The sequence below is a fragment of the Anarhichas minor genome, unplaced genomic scaffold (genome assembly GCF_050575085.1).
Source record: "Anarhichas minor isolate MPS153535 unplaced genomic scaffold, ASM5057508v1 ptg000025l, whole genome shotgun sequence".
Classification (NCBI taxonomy): domain Eukaryota; kingdom Metazoa; phylum Chordata; class Actinopteri; order Perciformes; family Anarhichadidae; genus Anarhichas; species Anarhichas minor.
The window spans coordinates 9,656,966-9,678,066 of NW_027466471.1; the positions used below are offsets into that span (position 1 = coordinate 9,656,966).

Below are 21,101 nucleotides of genomic sequence, written 5' to 3' on the forward strand. Positions count from 1 at the left end.
AGCAATGTAACAGCACCGTAAATTACATTCATATTACCACAATAACGTATACATGTAACCTAAATTATATTTCCCCCATTTTTTAGGGTGATGACATCGTAAAAGATGATGACAGACAGTTGAAGCTTCATTCAAAAACCTCAATAGAAGCTGAATTTGAATGTAACAGACTGACATTTGGTACACCCCTTTCAACTGATTTCCTTGCACTGCATTTTAGGAAAGAATTTAGCAATTGTAACACAGTAAACACAATCTGATCCTTTGTTGCCAATTAGGAAATCTCTAGACTCCCTTATCTCTAAGAGCAGAATAGAAGGTAACCTAACCAGAGCCGAGTCTACTTCAGCCGTCTAGCTATCTTATGCATAAAAACAAAAAAGCTTCAGCATAATATTTTCACGGCCTGATCATCAGGATATGGTCATATGATAATAATCATTACAAGAAGGCTGTGCTCTATGCAGTAAACCACTCCAGCTTCTACCTGGTACTAACAGTATCACTTTATGGGAACTGGTATTGGTTCTGGCATCGTCACCACGCCCTATTGGTGAGTTGCATCTGTAGCTCATGTAGCTCCACCATCACCCCTTTTCCTTCCAATAACTGTGACATCTCTGAATTTGGATGCTTTATTATAGCTGAATTACAGTTGATTTAATACCCAGCACTCATTTCTCTTCTGTAAATCAGAAACAACTGTAGAAACAAGACGGGTGTCATAAAAATGTCAACGCCTGTTCATTTTTATTTTCACAGTGCAGCACTTAAGTTTCTATCATCCCCTGCACATTCAAAGTGGGGGGATTTCCTTCTATCTTGACAAGGTTGTATAATATTGTATGTCGATGAAACACATCTACTCAGTTTCACCAAGCGTCTAATTTCCAGCACTCTACATAAACCTCTACTGAAGCCCGTGTGGACTAGAGGTCATTCATTTAACAATGTCACTGTTCATCTCTGATTGGACGGCAGTATTGCCCAACCTCCCTCGACAGAAACAGCTGTTGAACTAGACACAGGGACAAACGCATGAAGAATCAGACCTACAGTAACAGCAGTCATCGAATGCCTCCATCAATGATGACGTGTGATGAGTAGCAATATATTTTCATAGTTTAGATCGTCATTCCAGTTGTTAATAGTAACATTGTACCCATCAAGTACAGTCCTCGGAACAAAGCAACATCACGGAGAGTTGGTAGGTGGTGTGACTTTATTGAAGGCCAATGCAAAGTGGCAAAGACCGATGCAGGTGGTCGCAGATGGGTGCTACAAAATGAGCTGAGGGGGAAGTTTCCCACAAAAATCAACAATTTGTAACCCACTTTAACTTCAACACGTTCATTCCATTTCACTGAAGTATCAAACACCTGACGATCACAACACAGTGCCATACCTGTTATTTAAAATGACAAACAGACTTAAAAACAATGACATAATTGGTATTGTTAGTGCTCATCCTTTTGCCACCCACCTCTCAGTCATGACCTGAGCTTTGAAGGCAAGGCGATGTGTGTTATTGACTGTTAACCCGACCTGCTCCTCGCCAGACTGCGAGGAGCTCCAGTCTCCACCAGTTTAAACATCGGTTCCATGTCTATTAACAGTGTTGGGTCGTGACCTGACCCCACTTATACCTTCACCTCTCCTGTCCATCTCTCTCTTCCTCCCTCCACCTCCCCCCACTTTACATCTTTTCATCCCCTTTTACCAGGTCACTCCCTGTGGACCCTCTACCACCTCGCCTTCTCATACACGCACACACACACACACACACTCATACACACACACACACACACACACACACACACACATAGACACACATACCCCCTCAGCTCAACGGTATTTATAACGATCTGACCCTGGGACCTCTCTGCGTTAATGATCTTCAGCCCCTCCCAACACAAACACACACATGCTGACAGACAATAACCTGCGCTCTCATGAGCAGCATGTTTTTCTTCTTCCCTTTAATACGTTGAGATAGTCTCAGATCGGTAAACGTTGCAAGTAATTAGACAACTCGAACTGCCCAAAACCAACAGCTTCATCATTTGAATGCAAAATTTCTCCAATGAAAGAAATTTGGAAACCACGCCCTTTTCGGACAGCCAGCTGTTTGGTACTGGCAGCTGTAACATGCAAAATGTCCGTCTCTCATTTAGTAACGCTGAAATAGTCTCAATTTAAGGGGAAACAAAAGTATTCCTCCATTTAAGAACATGAATAAAATACACAACTCTTACAGTATTTACATTAGCAGCAGCTGTTTTGACGTTTTGAGTGAAATCGAGTTTTAATTGAAACCGATCAAACCAAAAACAATTATCTCTTCATCTGGTGATCTGCATGTTTTCAGAGAAACCGAATGATTAAATGTGCCGTCATGGGTTGACAGTTTCCATCCTCATTTTAGGATTGAAAAATAGAAATATCTAGAATCATCCAGAAAATCTGCATTGTCAGAAAGTTTAAAACAAAGCTGTTTAACTTTCTTCTTTATTGCCCCTTCCACACACAAAAAAGATTGATACAATATATTACAAAATACAAGGAGAGAAATCCACATTATACTATTATACTACCACTAAAACTGATAATACAAATAATATTGTACTGTTTTGTTAAAAGCATGACAAGTTGACATTTTGGAGCGAGGTTGACATGATTTTCCTACGGTAGCAATTATTTGTAATGTGTGAAAACAATTGTGAGTTACATCTGAAAATTGCAAAGAGTTTAATTAATTCACCCCACAACTTGGTATTCATCGTTCGCTCGCCGTTCATTACTCTTTAGGGTCCATTCATTGAAAGTGACACATTAGTATACATGTCTGATCCTGGACACAGAAAGATGCTGCAGGAAGACACTACAGCTAGACACACAAACACACACTTAGAGTAAGCAAGCACATCCCCACACACACAAAAACTAACTATTGTGCTCTCGCTCTCTCCCTCTCAAGGCCTTTTCAATCCTCACGAGTCACCAACACACACACACAGACACCAACACACACACACACACACTCTCACATACACTCACACACACACATCGTCGCACAAAAACAATCCTCTCAATCAAGCCCTGTCAGCGGCACTAGAGCCTGATATGAGGCCAGGGACAGAGGAAAAGAACGATGTCAACCACTCTTATAATTCAGCACAACCCACCACATACACCTACTGTACTTTGAGCTCATGGGAAATCAATCTCAACTCATGATACAATGTTTTCTGTTCACTAATGCTTCGTGTCTTGAAGAGGTCTGGAGAAGGAGGTGTGTTCAGTCCGAGTGTGTGTAATTCGGAATAATGCTTCCTGGTCGATGGGTCCCATGCTCTAACTTGTCTTTAGTGTTATTTTTTATTTCTACTGACACACGGTGAAGAGCTGATGAAAAACCAAGACTAGATGGAAGCATCCAATTATGCTCTTTAAAAGAGCCTTATGCACACACACACACACACAGACACACACACACACACACACACACACACACACACACAGACACTCGCTTTCTCTCGTTCACACCCCTAGATCAGTGAAGAATGCATAAATTAGTTGGAGGCATGAAAGAGACCATCACTCACAAGCTCTTATTACAGTACTTGTAGGACAATGTACTGAAAAGCAGTAATTTGCTAACCCCTCCATGTACCTGAGTGATTACGATGATTTACAAGTGTTGCCGGTTGTCATTAAGTTATTTCGTGTGTTAGCACTGGAAGCTCTTTCTACTGTGATTTCAGTTTGCATACGGGCATGTGGATCTTGTTTAGAGACAAAAAAAAGTGAAAATATCCTGTAAGGTTGTAAGTTTTAAGCATACACATTAGGGGTTAAAGGTCACAGAAGAAGTGTTAAGCAGCATTGTTCTGTGTGTTGTGCTGTGTTTATTCGTATGCGCGAGAGTGGGTGTCAGTATGCACTTGCAAACGTAGTTACTATTTAGTGCTGGTATTGTTTTCTTTGGCACTCAACCTAATGACACAGAATATTAGCTGCAATGCCATGAAAGTGTGCTGTAACCAACACACTTGTCGAGATGGAACCAGCCTCATGGACCGTGCTCACTGTCTTAATTAAAAACTAATAACACCTCCGTTCTGTTGCCAAAACACAGTATTTATCTGTAAAACGGTTGGGCTCAGTGTCTGACTCTTCTATTTCACCTCTCTTCTGTTTCCAGATCCGTGCCTCATGTTGTTCCAAACTGTCTGTTGTATGAAACATGGATTTTAATATTCATGTGGGCTGAACGATTAATCTAAATCAGACCTTTAAAATGGGAAATTAGGAATAAAACGTAAATAAGTATACATCATGCATGGAATACAGCTGCATTGCTTTTATTTTGAAGGCAACTGTTGCTGTTTTTTTTTCTCAATTTACGTACGTGAGTACATTCGTGAATGTGTGCGATGGATATTACAAAGGTATATTGTTTGGATCATTATTCCTGCTGTAGATGTTTAAGGTGGAGCTTATTTTAACAACTTTATACTCTGTTGTTCAGTTTGGATAGTTAGGAATGGTTTGAAAAAATTGCAATGTGCCAAGTAACTAAAGCTGCCAGACAAATGTAGTGGAGTAAAAAGTACAATATTTCCCTCTGAGATGTAGTGGAGCGGAGGTACAAAGTTGAATAAAATGGAAATACTCAGGTAAAGTACCTTGAATTTGTACTTATGTACAGTACTTAAGCAAATATACTTGTTATATTCCACCACTGATCATAACATTTACTCTTACCACTTGCAGTTTATCAAAATCATACAATTTACTACTTTTTATAAAGAGGTGGAATAATATTGAGCAGGATTGAGTTCAGACTATTGGTCCGGCCCTCCACAACACATAATCTACAGACTTCAGAAAACATATTTGTTTGGTACAAATTCCTGCAACAATTTAATCATTTAAATATGTTTTTCAATGAAAATTTGAATATTGATGCAGATCATTCCCTCTAATAATCAGCAGTCAATTATAATCGCAATTAGATCATTTCTCGAAATCGTTCAGCCCTAACATTCAGTGTTTTCTGACTGAAAAAGTGACAGAAATCTAAGTTTTGATAGAGAAAAGCTTATTCTCCAGAGATCTTTTCTCCACCGGGTTCCTAGATTACATGCCTTCGTCTTTGAGGACATACATTAATTCCCTCGGTTACCCAGCTTTGGAGAAATACTCTTTCATTGCCCTCTTTCCTTGACTTCATCATTAAATGCTGCAGAGTTTGACCTAAACAAAACAATAACCCAGCACTCAAACAACCACTGTTGACAAAGTACCTCGTGCTTTTCTACAGGCCTAGCCCTCTAATAGGACTGTCACAGGCGTAGTCACTTGTTTTCCACACACGTAAACTTGCAAATGTGTTCTCATCCAAACAAGATGAACCAAGTCAGCAGTATGGGAGCTGCTACCTCCTCATCCACATATCCTATCAACAGGAGTCTAACTTTGTCTTATGCAATTGTCGGTCCTCCTCTGACTTCTTGCAGTGCTGTTGCACATTAAGATGTGTGTGTTGGCCAGTGCTGTGTGGCTCATGTGGTCAGCCCCAGGATGTACTTCCCTCCACCTTCTGCATAGCAAGAAGGTTAGGTGTGGTGAAAGTGGGTGTCCAGCCAGCACTGCTTTCAGCAATGTAAGGAGCTGTGTTGTTGAGCAACGGTGAAACAGGAAATAAGATCCAGTTAGTTCAGTTGGAGTGACAGATCCATGAGTTTGATGCCTCATGACCACTAAAAACACTGCAACACAGTGCAGTGTCACAAAGTAGGAAACTAGGAATGTACATTGGCCAACACAGCACTCTTGTTAAATGATAAAGGTGACAAAGATGAGCCAGGTTTCCCTTTTTGCACCATAACTCTGCATTTGTTTTGCACTATGCATCCTCCTCAAATTGGTGGTTTCGGAACGTGACAGAAATTCCCCCCAATCCCGACACTGTAAAGGACTTGTGAGAGGGTGTCAGACACTGCTCAACCGTCAGACAAGCAATAAGCGCTTGCTCTCTGCATACGGAGCTCTTATAGCCCTATTTGAGGGTGAAGCCTGTGTTCGATTTAATGATAGTAACAAACTGTACTTGACTCTACTTCTATGATCACAATTGAAGCTTTGTAATGCGACTCATTTCAAAAGTCACTGAAATCTTAGGGGGTGATTAGTGTTGCTAAAAACACATGAATATAAATGTGCAGGTCCGTTTTGTAGCTTACACACTCTAATGTTATGAATATAACTGATGTGTCTCTCTCCTCTTAGATGTCTACTGTGATCAATATTAACAGCTTAACCTCCCCGCTTTATGATCGCATCTCTTCAATCTCTGCTAATAACAGCTTAACCACTGAATTCATTCTCTTGTGTCTTTACACCATTAACAGGGCTGCTGCTACGTGTACTGACACGTTCCGTCTCACACGCAGGACCTCATTGTCAAGATAACTGAGAACTCCCTCTTTCTCTGCCCTCTCAGGACCATCTTCGGTGATCAGTAACGACGACGACTCGGCCTCTCCTCTTCATCACGTCTCCAACGGCAGCAACACTCCCTCGTCCTCAGAGATGGGCCCTGACGCGGTAATGATCGGCATGACCAAGATCCCGGTGATAGAAAACCCTCAGTACTTCAGGAGCACAAACAGCCTCAAGACCGACACGTGTGAGTAAAAACCTCACTTATCTGTCACGCGCGACCCAAATGAACTGTGTTAAACAAACGCTTATCGACCCATTATGAGCAATCTGCTGCGAAGCAGACGAGGCGTGGGGTTACCATGGCAACATCTTTCCGGCTGTCATGGCGATGACCTTGGAGCGGCTGATGATAAGCTGTGGATTGTGAGAGAGAAGTTGAATATAGAAAGTCTATTTATACGTGTGTGCGCCCCGGCATAGGTTGAGCATGAATCTATTCATAAATGTGAGACGTCCATGTGGGACTCATGCACACGCGTCACCAGAGCTGAAGGAAGACCAAACGTACAAGAGTCTGAGTTTTTTTAACAGCGCAACAGGTACATACATGCATGGTGGCGCAAAAATCAACAAAACAAGAGACAAAAAGGGCAAAGAGAAAGTGGAAAGGAGAAAGAGACGAACAGAAACAGAACAAAAGAGAAACGTGAGGAGAACAGAAGGAGACAACAGACAAATAGATGGACAGAGAGCACACACCGATAGTGACCTGGTCCATCAACATGACATTAGCATTATTGGCAAGTAATAAAAGCTTCTCCAGGCTTTGGCCTTGCGTTGCAGTAAATTATGAAACCACGTGTGTGTGTGTGTGTGCTCTTATTTTTGAGGCCACAGTTGAAGGAGATATAATAATGGGAGGGATTTGAGGATGACCTTTTTGGTTGTGCGTTATTACCAAAAGACAGACTGGGATTTACAGCCGAGAGACAAGAACGAAAGGGCTGAGGATCAATGAACGTCAATAGCATACCGCTGCGTATGAGTGCGTGTTTTTAATACACTGCAGCCATTACAACTATTACTCTGTATGCTTCTTTGACTCGCAGAGAGGCGGCATAAATACTGAAAGTATCGGACCAATTATTTGGCTCTCTTTCTTTTTTCGACCCGAGCAACAGCTTTTGATGGAGACAGTTTGGCAAAATGGCACTCAGTTGCATGCCAGGGACTGAACTCTTTTTAAACATTGGTCTTAACCAAGCTTGTGGCCAGTAATATTGAATACAAGCTTTGACTTTAAAAGATGGCACAGGCCTCTTCCTGGCAGCAATAAAGCAACAATTACTCAGCAGAGATGATGGATCCGTGTGTAATTACGGGATCTGTTAGCGGTGTTGCAGAGCTTCAGTTGTGCAGCTTACCTCTGAAGTTAACACCTCATTAACAATAATTACCTCAGAGGAGCGAGCGTGGTTGGAGAGTGTGTTGCAAGCATTTTGAAAGACTGACAGTAAAACCCATATGGACTCGCATAGGTTGGAACTACTGTGTGTATGTTTCTGTAACCCCACATAACCGTATTCATTGTATGTATACAGAATGTCAGTGTGTCAAGCAATTGAAGCACGGATGTAGTGAAGATTTTAGAAATACTGAGGTCATAAATTCAATTCCCAACAACAATCCCAGCCGGAAACCCAAATAAAAGGGTCTTATTTTAGTATTTGTATTTTTCAAGTTATATTTAATGGATTTGTTGAGGACATTCAGCAACTCCTTAAACTGAACTCTGACTAGAATAACTGCCACTATTTTCCCTATACTTAGTATCAGATTACATACCTCTCAGGAAATTATTTGGAAATTCGGACCCAGTTTGACATTTTGGAAATAAGCTTATTTGCTTTCTTGATGAGAATTAGAAGAATGACACCACTATCATGTCGGGAGTTGTGTGCAGGACTATTTCTTGGGCAGGCACATGCAACTTCCTGGAGGCTAGCTGTTTCCCCCATTCACTGTCTTTGTGCTAAGTTAAGCTAACTGGCTCGAGCTACACATCCTGTCATCCAACTATGGCATGAAAGGAAACACTGATATTTCACAGAAAGTCAAAACTCCTTCCAGGAGTCAAATCATAATGTAATGCTAAAACTCAGAGAGGAGAAAATACAGAGGACTTGACCTCAGTGTCCTCAGTAGCAGCTTCAGCCCTGAACTGAAGGAGAGATTTATCTTCATCTTTGTGAAGTTACACCTTCCTCTTGGCTTTGTCTACAGTATCTCTCAATTTGTTCCACCGTTTCCATCCCAGCAAATCCTCTGGGGTTTGTATTTTATCGTATCTAGGGAATGAGGATTAACACTGTTCTGGGAAATGTTATTCACAAGTCAACACGTGCGTACAGTAAATGACAACACCCATTCACACACACACACACACACACACACACATACACACTAAGCTTATGAAAATTGGTCACAATTAGCTGCACCTGATAGAACGGCATGTAGTTGGCAGTGTAATGAAAAGGAACTATATGAGTCATGACATGAACTGCATGAGGAATTTGACAGTGAAAAGGGTTGCAGTCTCTGCTGGCCCTGTTTTTAAAGCATCTGTCAAACATGGTTGTCTCTTTGACACATCACGTTGCTTGGTTCAAATTACAAAAACACATAATTTCCAAACTGTTTTATGTCAGCATCCAGGGTCATGGAAAGATTTTTGGGCTGTGAGGGAAGGAGGAAGGGAAGAAGAGGCAGATGGGAAAAGGTGGAATAATTATGTCCCGAGACATTCATTTATTTGGTTGTTCATAAGATGCTGATTAAGGAGGATAGGTATGAGAGGTGGCTCCTTTGGGAGATGTGGAGCGATTGGACGACCAAGGGAAAGGACAGATGGAAAAATATGGGAGGAGGAGGTGGCTGATGGGAAATATTATTCCTCTTGATGTTAAATGTTGTCGGCGCCGTCATAAACAAGTGATGGAAAAAGAGCGATGGAGCAACAGAATGGGGGAAGAACGTGTGCTTGGATGTTAATGTTTAGAGGATGCTGATTAAAAAGTGATAAGTTCAGCAGATGAAGGGAAACGAGAATAGGGAGAAATAAATGATGGAGAGAGAGAGAGTAAGATAATGAGACTGGATGGAGGGATGCTAAATGAGGGAAAACGGGTGCTAATTAAGAAAAACATCAGAGAGGGAGAGTGTAAAGTTTGGTAAATGGGGAATAATATTTCTGTAGATCTTAATTAAGGATACTGATTGAGGAGAAGAGGGGTGATGTGTAGCACTGCACAAAGAGATGCAATGTAATAATGAAAGCAGGGTGGAAGGAGTGTAAAATTGGCAAAGGCAGACAGCTGGAAAGCAGAATTCATGAGCAATATGAGGCCATAAAAAATAAAATAACTTGATTTTGAAAGTTCTTGATTGCTGTGCGAAGCAATTATGGAAAATTCTTGAATATATGAATGCAAAATTAGTTGCAATGACACATTATGAATGTCACAATAAAGACAAATTTAAAAAGAAAAAAAAAACAGCAGGAAAGGCTGTGAGAACAACACCACATCTTCCTGCCAAAGAAAGAAAAGCGATAGGGGAAGCATTGGTCTGCACACATTCATTTATTTCCTATTTCAGGGTGTTAATTAAGGAGAAGCGGTGCGAGGCGTTTTCATGGGTGAACGCTTATTCACAACCTCAGTAGGAAATGGTGCGGTGAGGTAATTAGCTGGTTAAATAGGGTATAGTTGGCTTGTGGGTAAATGAGTGTATTGTGTGCTGCCACTGCAGAGGGAATTGTGTGCTACTGCTGTTTTTTTATGTATGTAATGTATATTAAACATATGTTTATACAAAAACACTGATGTATAGCCACAGTGATAACTCTACTTACCTTTCTTCTTTAACCATTATGTTTAGCCTATATAGTTTGCACATATCTTCAAATTGTTGAGTGACTTCATGTGTTTTCCTTACATCTGCTGTAGCTCAAGGTTCCTTTGAAGACATTTTACTCATGAACAAGTAAAAGTACTTGTGTAACAATGTTCTTAGATGAAAGTAAAAAGTAGGTCAGTCAAAATGGAATTTTTGGGATATTTAAAAACACCTCTTACATTAACGACCAAAATAAAGTGCATGTCATACATGTCCAAACCAGCAATATATTCCTGTTCTAAAGAGGGCACGTTGTAGCTTGTGCACACAACTGATGATCAATTACACAACAAGCCTTCCTCAGTGTAACATTACTAGAATTAACTAGAAAAGAGGCCAAACGTAGACAATCAAACAAATGTGACGAACAATTAATAAAAAAGATGTATGGACACCGCGGCGGGTGTAACAAAGATCAAGGCACATAAATGAAATAACATGACACTTCTCATAGAATCAACAGCAGAATAAAACAGCACCAGAGATGCATCAGCATTTTAAAAAAAAAACTCCACAGCAGCCACAAACACACGAACCAATTGAGCTTCACATTTTCACACACCGTGTAATGCACGCCCATTAGTCCTCCGAAAATCTGGTTCAATTTCTCTGCTCGTCTCACCGTCACACATGCGCTCCTGTACGTTTGAGCTGAATGAGGCTTTGCAGTCACATCGAGGATTATTGTGACAAACAGCAGAAAGGCCTCACACACCTCACTGAAGGTACAACTTCCTCAGTCACCTGGAGAATCAACCGAGAGCATTTGAGCGTTTAAGCAGATCGAGCATGCACCTGTGTGTCTGATTTGAACCACTCACTGCCATTACATTACAGTCATTTAGCAGACGCTTTTATCCAAAGCAACTTAAAATTCAGTCTATCACATTTCTACACCGTAGGCACAGCTACGGGAGCAATTTTGGGGTTAAGTGTCTTGCTCAAGGACACATCGACATGCGACTAGCAGAGCCGGAGACGGGGATTGAACCGCCGACCCTCTGATTGAAAGACGGCCCTGCTATCCACTTAGCCACAGTCGCCCTTGCCGAGGGACAAACATGCTAATCTTCAGATAATCTTCTTTAAACAACACCAATACGGCAAAACTGTGTACCCCAACTTCGGGCTCACTTGTCGTTTACAGCAGACTCCCGTGGCTCTGAGACTGTTACACTCACACCTGTCCTCCGCAATACAACGGCAGGTAGGAACCGAAATTACTTTAGTAGGCGAATGGGGCACGAAATAGCAACTCAAATGTTACACGTGTAAATATATAAATACAATAATCGTTCAAGTGTTGTTGCTTCAAATAGTAATGGAATAATTATTGTACATAATTATCAAATTTAATTTTGCAACAACATATATATTTATTACTTGTGTATATATACATTTACTACATTTGAAAAGGTGCATTTGGCAAAACAAAATAGTTGGCATAATTTGTAGGAGACATGTGTATACTGTGCAAAGCCTACAAACACACACACACACACACACACACACACGTATTGGATGGTGTGTGTTCTCCTCCATCACAATCTTAGATGCTTTTGAATCTCTCTCTCTCTCTCTCTCTCTCTCTCTCTCTCTCTCTCTCTCTACCATATTGGGTTATGGTGGACCTCGGTAGCTCACAGTGTAGATCGATGCAGCTTCTGGGAGTCTAGCTGGGCTTTAATGTGATATTCTGAGTGGACAGCTTTTCTTCAAATGCACCTCTTAATCACATCACAGATAAATCTCAGCTCTTGGTGTCCTCTGTGTGTGTGTGTGTGTGTGTGTGTGTGTGTGTGTGTGTGTGTGTTCAAGAAGTACCCAAGTGCATGTGTTATCGGATAATATGTGTTTCCTTGCATGCAGACAATTGCACATGTGGCCTGCAGTCAAAAAGACGGGGCTTAGCGATGTTGTAGTAAGGGCACCTTGAAAGTATCATCGGCATGTTAAAATGCAACATTTTCAAAGAAATCAGCTGGCGTGTAGTCGGGAGTTATTTAGCAACAGAGAGCAGGTCTGTCGACACGACATGAAACAGAGAGACGCACATTTTTAAGATTTACATTATAGTAAAAATTGGATCAAATTAGTGTATGACAAGAACAGAGAAACATTTCAAAACATGTATAAAAGCAATCACATGAAAGCTCACCTTGCAGCTATAGAAGATCAATCATGATATTTCCTTTTATATTCTTATACTTTGACAAATGTTGTCTTGCTGTGGTAAAATCACACAGATAGACATGAAAAACACACAATTAAAATGACGTTCCAAAATTCAATAATTTACATATATTTCTATATTTTCTTACTCTCTGTCTTTCCTCTTCTTCCAGTCGTCCAGCATATTAAGAGACACAACATCGTGCTGAAGAGAGAGCTGGGAGAGGGAGCCTTCGGAAAAGTCTTCCTGGCCGAGTGTTACAACCTTTCACCTGACCAGGAGAAGATACTGGTGGCTGTCAAGGTAATCTGAGGGCCTGCTGGTCTTATTTTCACTTTCTTTTCTGCAAGAAACAGTTCAAAAGTAGAGAAAACAATTGCGTATGTTCCTACTGTTAAAGTGTTATAGTTCCTTCCTAGAATTGCATGAATATATTCTATGTTTCCTACAGTAAAGACAGTCGCAGACCTCCAGAATTTGTTTTCATGGTCTATTTTATGTTGCCCTATTGTCCTTAAAATGTGAGATTATTAGTGCAAGTGAACAAAACACAAAGTTGGACATGGAAGGACCGATTGTCTCTGCCAAAACAAATGAAACACCATCCAGTCTGCGTTACAAAGAAGGTGTTTAAAATGATGCCGGGTCGAGTTTCAAAATGAGATACTTTGAAGACCCCCGACCCTACAGAATGATTGGTGGCACCAAAATAACAATGTTGATATTTTAGCTGAAGTTATTGGCTTCTCTACTAGCTGCCGAGCCTGAATATCACCGTGGGCTTTGCTGTGTACATGTGTGACAATAAATTGGATTTACATTTTCTTCTAATATATATTTACAGTTTGCATCAGATAATCTTATGTTTCTGAAATGGACACGTTAGACATCTCCATGTTTACCATCTCCTCATCTCCATTTCCTCTGCTACTGTGAGAAGGTCGTCTTTAAAGAGTTTCTCTTTAAGGGAAAGGTGGAATGACACTCAAACCGCTGACTTCCGGGGTCAAATTGAATGGTTTACATGGGAGCATCCTCCCATCACATCTTTCCGTTCATGCATCTCTCCATCAAGGATGCTTTCTCTCCTGGTCTGCGGTGAAACACGATCTTATTGGTGGAGATCTTCTCATTAACAATACATGACCTGTGAGGGACCCCCCCTCCCTCTCTTTCTGTCCCCACTTCCTCTGTCTTCCATGCCTCACCTCTAACTCACTCACACCTGCAGTACTTTTCCTTTCTCCTCTGCAGCCGCTCTTCTTACTACTTTCCTCTCCTCAAATCCTCCACCTTCTTTTTCTCTAAACCGCCTGCTGGCCCGCTGATGTTTGCTGCCGGCTTAGCTTCAGCTCAGTCTGAGCTCTCTGTAAAATATGCACCTGAAAAACCCACAGAAGTGCAGTTCTTTATTGTAGAGCAAGATGCTGTGTGTTGCTGTACAGCATGTCAAATCTGGTAAAACATTATATAATCATGCAGTCAACTTACACTGAAAATAAAGTGCCATAGGTGTGGTTGCATGTATATGAATCATTTAGTCATTAGAGTAACTTCATTGATTTAACTCTACCAATTCATTGTAATTTTTTCCAATTAGCTAATGTACCACCTGCTTACAGCACGATCTTCCTGCTCGTTTCGTCCTCGTCCTTTTGTCAACTGGTATGACTCACCGTTTCTCTCCAGTTGTCTTTTCCTCCTCCTTGTGGCTGCATCAACAAAGAGGAGACGTGATGAAAGCTGGTGGAAACACATTTTTTTCGATTAAATGATGGCATTGTCATTGACTTCTTCTTGCTTAAAAGAGTGGTTCATCCAAATTACAAAACAAGCTACAAGAGGGCATTTCTTTGGTAGAATGTACAGTAATTCAGCTGTTCAAAGTGAGGTCTTTTTTAAATGCTGGGAGCACCACAAACAAAACAAATAAAAGCAGATATCTCAGAGGCAGATTGCTTAAAACCTGGATAACTAAAACGAAATGTTTGAGTATATATTACAATGAAGTCGCTCTCCCTCTGTGCGTGCTGTTATCCGAGCTTCTCGTCGCTTCGTTGACAAAGCCGAGCTGGCCGCGAGTGTTTTTAGTGCATGTGAGCGCGTTTCACTGGTTCGCTCACGGCTGCCGCTCTTCACTGCTCTCATACGGCGGTTACAGCTGACGACTCCTTCCCAACCTACAGCGTAGTAACGTAAGCGGAGCAACCACCCTCCGGTCCCCCTTGGTAATCACTGTTAGCTCTTTCAGCACGTTTGCCATCGTATGCAAAGACAGCACTGTTTGCACTGTTAGCTGCAAACAGCGTAGTCGTCACCATGTTGAGAGCCGTTGAGAGGCAATCGAAATGCTCCCAGTCTAGCACTTTTAAAGTAATATAAATGCCATATTATAATCAGCACAGTTAGCATAGGGCACTGGAATATATAAAACATCTTACTGGCACTTTGGATTATGAAAGTTTGCAACACACTGATTTGTTTCTTCTTTTGCCAACTTTCTGCAATTTCACTTACAATTCTAACATTTCAATGGATTTACATACCATTAATGGACATAAAGCAGCTCTAAGATTTGTCAGTGCATTCAGTCATCATTACTCATCATTTCTCCACCTTTCAGCGTAAAGAGAGCATGTTCAGCTCCTCTCATAAGTACCTTCCTCATGCACATGCTGTACTTATCTTGCACTCTGTCATGCATGCTACATTAGAGAAACATGTACACAACATCAAAATAACCTACACTCACTAATAGGCCTTAATGGTTCTGGTTTAAGAGTCGGCTATCAATCAGCCAGTCAGCCATATTACAGAAGCGAGTTTCACTGTGACTGTATATCACATACTGAGGGCCCATCGACCACAGGCACCCTTTAACACATGCAGATACACAGAGAAATATGTATGCGCCTATGCACGCTTACACTTCTGCATGCCATCAATCATGAGCACCTAGCACTCTCCGTGATGTTGCCTTCGCACATGTAAATGTGAGTCACTACATTCCTGTGCGAGAGGTTGTTGATTGCTTCTTATTTGTCCAGGGACCTGAATGTGCGCAGACTGGATGACTAACAGTGCAATATTATGGCTTCTAGCCTGGGAATCAACGCAGCATTGAGTTCAGAGACTTGATGCGTGAAGGCGTGATAGTTCATAGCTTTGGCTCACAGGAAAGTCTCTGAATTCAACGTTAAAAATGGTTTGCTCGTTATTTGTTACCGTGGTCATTTGATCAATTGAGCAGTTTGCATGCGTTTGTTCTGTAGACCATCCATCGGTCAAATGTGGATATTAAAAAGTTGTCATGCTTATGACCCATATCATTTTAGTGCTCCTGTTAATAGGTCACTTTTTGTAAAGGTTTAAAAGTTGTAAATAGCTTGATTAACAGTTATTAAATAATTCCTCGATAAGAACAAAGGTTGCTAGATTGTGGTTGGTGTTTTTCCTCCTTCTAGAAACTTGCTTTGTCATTTTTAGCTTCCTTATTTATCAAGAAGATGCCAGCAATTGATCATTTGACCTCTTATCATCTGGGCATTGATCTGTGTTCTTAGTTATACATATTACTACATTTGGTGGCTTCTTAGAGAGTTAGAAACTTATTTATGTGTCTATTAATACATAACAAAGATGTATAACTGCATTATTACAACAAGTCATGAATACTGATCAAATATCGTAAATACCGTAAATAAAGCAATCAATTAGAATTTCTAAACTCTTTATGAAAGTGGTATCATCTCTTTGTAATCAGGGGGGGTTCTCCTACTTTTTGAGAACCCCAAAAACAGATTTAGTCACATAAACCGAAACTGAAAGGTCTAACTAAGACAGGATTTTAGAGAAAAGCCAACCCAGTTGTCCTATACACGTCCAACGTCACATTTCAAACTGAGATTGGAGTGTAGGCTTTCATAAAGTATCCATACTGTACGAATCCACCATCATCATGTAGTATCACATTACAGCCTGTAATGTACATGACCAAGCCGTTGTTTGATCACGATACAGGATTTGTTGAATATATAGGTGGGTGGAGTTACAGTTTGTCTCATTTTCCGGTATCTCAGCGTTTCAGCTGAAAGGTCGGGGGTCATTTCCGTCTCCTTGAGATTTCTTAGTGACTCCTCCTTGTCCTTTAATCCGATATTTGTAATCGGAGCTTCTATCTGTGATGTTAGTACACAGACAGACACACACACGCACACACACACCTAAGGTGGAAAGCGAACATATATCCATGTCATATACTGTAGGAAGACAATCAATTATTCATGTAGGACAAGATGAGTTTTCTATATTATTATTCTTTTGATGTGAAATGCATACAGACCCTGTATCACTTTCATTTTCCCTCTCTCTCTCTCTCTCTCTCTCTCTCTCTCTCTCTTTCACGCAAGCTTTTATGTTTCTTACACAGATGATTGCATTAGAGAACCTCCCTGACAGATTTCCTGATTCACGGGAGAGAGAAAGGATTAGTTTCAAAGGGAATGTAATAAATGTAAACAGCGTTGTACATTGTAATGGCTTACATTAATATAGAATTTGTTCCTGCTCTGCCATTGTCATCAGTCCTTACTCTGTGTCGTGAATTTTACACTCTGTGTGCCGAGTTGCTGTAGCTCACTTTTACAAGGCAACACATTCACTTTTCCTTTCTAGTGGACATCGGCCAAAAAAATTGGAGCGCACTGGGCGTACTGTGAAGATGACTAATTGGCAATAGTGTACGTGGCACAATATGTGACTTTTTCATTTGTCAGTGTATTAAAATGTCACTTCTGTGTGTGTGTGCAGACACTTAAAGAGGCCAGTGAAAATGCCAGGAAGGATTTCCACCGTGAGGCTGAGCTGCTGACCAACCTTCAACATGAACACATTGTCACATTCTACGGGGTCTGCGTGGAGAGCGACCCTCTCATCATGGTGTTTGAGTACATGAAACATGGAGACCTCAACAAGTTCCTCAGGCACGGTTCTTTTCTTCATTACATCAGAATGTCACCAAGATTGTTTCTAAAATGTCATCGTGACAACAGAGGGATCAATAGACAAAGCATATTGGACAATAGAGGTTTCCTTGCTATTTTGAAAGAGTCCATCTCAGACTTTTCTCTGAGAGGGTTATGCAGTATTTTACATGGTTAAATACAGGCTGATAGTTGGCAACACTGCACAGGACACAATATGACTCCGACCTACAATAACTCGGCTCACGTGACAACTTTCCATCTGTTTCCTCGCAGGGCTCATGGTCCGGATGCAGTTCTGATGGCAGAGGGCCTGACCACCAGACCTGTGGAGCTGACCCAGTCTCAGATGCTGCACATCGCCCAGCAGATAGCGTCTGGCATGGTCTACCTGGCCTCACAGCACTTTGTGCATCGCGACCTGGCCACTAGGTTGGTCACTTACTCATTTCCTTCATTTGCTTCTCACCGCTAATTTGTATGGCCTCAAATGAACACTAAACATCCATCATACAGGGAAATGTATTCAGACCCTTCTTCAAGGACTAACAGATAATGACTAAGTGACAATACACTTTTTTCAACAAATTGCCAATGTAATGAAATATAAATACCTGTTAATGAATCATATTTCCTCTGGTTGTCCTTTCAGATTCATGTATATGGTTAAACTACACTTGACATATTTAGTCATTTGGACATCATTTATGAAACTAGTATAGAAAACATGAACGGATATTCTGTAAAACAGCAGCTGTCAGTCGTCTATGATCGACCGATGAATTCATTTCCACGTTGAGTGAGTAAATGCTTGAATGATTCTCGTGTGGTGAAACAACACCGCAACAAAAAGTATTTGAACCGACCAATGATTACTATTCAAAAATGAATAACGATAAAAATCAATTCTGACTTCTGAACTTTTGTCGGGTATAAACATATATGGTAGAGAGTTAACATCCTGTAAGTCAAGCTATGTAAAACATCCACATTAATCTCACCACAACATCTTGCTGTTATTATTCTGTACCAAGTTTGTTTGGTTATGTCTGTTGTCCAACAGGAACTGCCTGGTGGGCGAGAACCTGCTGGTAAAGATTGGAGACTTTGGCATGTCCAGAGATGTCTACAGCACTGACTACTACAGGGTAGGTGTATGTGTCGATATCTTTTTATGGCCTTCTAGCCTCACTCTTCCCTGCTGCATGGGCCCCTCTCTACTCCTCCCCTGCATGGGCATGACTGACGGACTCTGGTGGAGTTACAGTGATAAGCTTGCAGAGCAGTGATATTAAACTTGACATGTAGCTCACTGTGATGCCGTATGTAGTTAAATATAAGGGGAGGGAGGTTAAGTTGCATGCTTTGTTAGGTCTTTGTGTAAAATAAGGGCAGTTTGTTTGGATAAATACTGCAGCATTTTCTGCCACTGAGGGCTGATATGCACCATTTGTTGTAAATTTGTTTTACAATATAATTGATTCTCTATTCTTTTATTAAGCAGGTGTTCATGTTATGTAGCTGCTGTTCACCAGAGACCGGCAGAGCCAACAACTGCATTGCAAGCACCAATATATTTGAATACACTCCTCTCATGAAAACTATTTATCACAATGAAAAGGAAAGAATAGAATAGAAAGAAAAAGTCAGAACCTGCCCTAAAGAAGCCATATTTGTCCTATGTGATGCTTTTTGATTAGCCAATTAGCCAAGAATATTATGCATATAAAATATTACATATAAGCAATTATATTCATGTTAAGTGAATACTTTCAATCATATTTAATAAACTGTAAAAAAACAAAACACTAAGATATAACACAAGGATGGGTTGTATTTTCACTGCCATACTTGTGTATCCTAATTTCTTTACTGTGGACTTTGTCAATGAAATATTAAAGATTAACCTGGAGACAAGACAAAAAAAAATAATCTGCGGATTTGCTTTTGAAAAGCTTAGTTTGTGACATTGAAATAAGCACCTCTAACTCTACTGTATCTCTTTTCAGAAATGTATGAAGCATCACATAATGTCATACTTATACAATGAAACAAACACGGAAATGTATCTACAAACTGCACAGCCTGGTTAGTCAAAAACATTTGACACCGCACCTATATATACAGATCCTTTCACACTGCAGGAAGTGCAGGTCAGTGGGCTGTAACACTGACCTGCAGACCAATCGGTGTAGATAGGGCTGCTCTGCAACAAGCAAAGGGATAGGACATGCAGCCACAATTAAAACAATGATATTTCATTGCACATTTTGTGAATGAGTATGTTTTTGTGTGCGTGTTGCAGGAAATTCAGCTCCACTATGAGTGTCAAGATAACTCAGGGGTATGAGAGACAGCTGAGAGGTGTGTGGGTTTTTCCCCCTACGCCGTACAGCAATCTGTCACCTTTCCAAAAGGCCAAAATCTAATAAATTGTACAGATGGATTGGTAGTGACTCCATTTTTCCTGCCCTTTGCCGTCCAATGTGACAAACTGACTGTGACAATGACAGACAACTCTGAGAAGGAGGAAAAACAGAGAAAGCTCATAAACTTAACAACACAATTCTGTAAAATAACAGTGATCTGTAGGCCATTTGATGGATGTGTAATTCAGTAATGGTTTTGATCGAAATTCAGTAATGTTTTTGATCGTATTTTCTATGTAGAAATCTATCCAGTGAATCACCACCTTGAGGTGGGTGAGGGGTTTGTTTGCTCTAGTAACCCTGGGAGCTGTGTTGTTGAGGGCAATAGCTCTTGGTAGTGTCTCCCGAGGCAAAGTGGTCCCAGGGAAGGGGCTAGACCAAAAGTGATTCACTGAAACCTATATAAGAGTTGTAGCACCTCGCATGGAAAAGGTAAACCGGGGCCCCCTGCTGGGGCCAGACCTGGGAGGGGAGCTTGCAGGCAAGCATCTGGTGGCTGGGTCTTGACACATGGTGCTCGGCCGGGCACAGCCTGAAAAATCACCATGGAGCCGCTTTTCTGTGGGCCCACCAATCGCAGGGAAAGGCATTGAGGTCAGGGCGCATTGTGAGCCATGCTCCTTCCATCTACAGAAGAAGTCGGGATGAGAGTCAGTACCATCTGTTTGTACAGATGGGGTTCAAGCATCTCGAGGTCTTGTTCATGAGTGAGGATAAAAGCAAGCGTCAGCACTGATGCAGTCATCGTACCGGACCATTGTGGTGAAGATGGAGCTGAGCCGGAAGGCAAAATTCTTGCTTTACCAGTTAATCTATGTACAGACCCTCACCTTTGGTCATGAGCTTTGGGTTGTGACCAAACGAATGAGATTGCAGATACAAGCGGACAAAATTAGCTTCCTTCGTAGGGTGGCTGGGCTCAGCCATAGAGAATGAGTGAGGAGCTCAGACATCCGTAGGGAGCTCGGAGTAGAGACACTGCTCCTTCCCATCGAAAGGGGCCAGCTGAGGTGCCTCGGGTATGTGATCAGGGTGCCTGCAGGTAAGCCTGCTGCCCCGTGACCCGGCCCCGGATAAGTGGAAAATTATGGATGGATGGATGGATGGATG

General features: G+C 41.2%; 1 protein-coding gene across 1 annotated transcript in view; it reads left to right on the forward strand.

The window, feature by feature from the left end:
• Window positions 1-21,101, forward strand: part of ntrk2a (neurotrophic tyrosine kinase, receptor, type 2a) — a 75,279-nt gene that overhangs the window by 46,429 nt on the left and 7,749 nt on the right. The window contains exons 15-19 of the mRNA XM_076099583.1: window positions 6,509-6,694; window positions 12,753-12,883; window positions 17,390-17,562; window positions 17,839-17,994; window positions 18,626-18,716. Coding sequence (XP_075955698.1) covers window positions 6,509-6,694; window positions 12,753-12,883; window positions 17,390-17,562; window positions 17,839-17,994; window positions 18,626-18,716 — 737 coding nt within the window. The remainder of the gene's footprint in view (window positions 1-6,508; window positions 6,695-12,752; window positions 12,884-17,389; window positions 17,563-17,838; window positions 17,995-18,625; window positions 18,717-21,101) is intronic.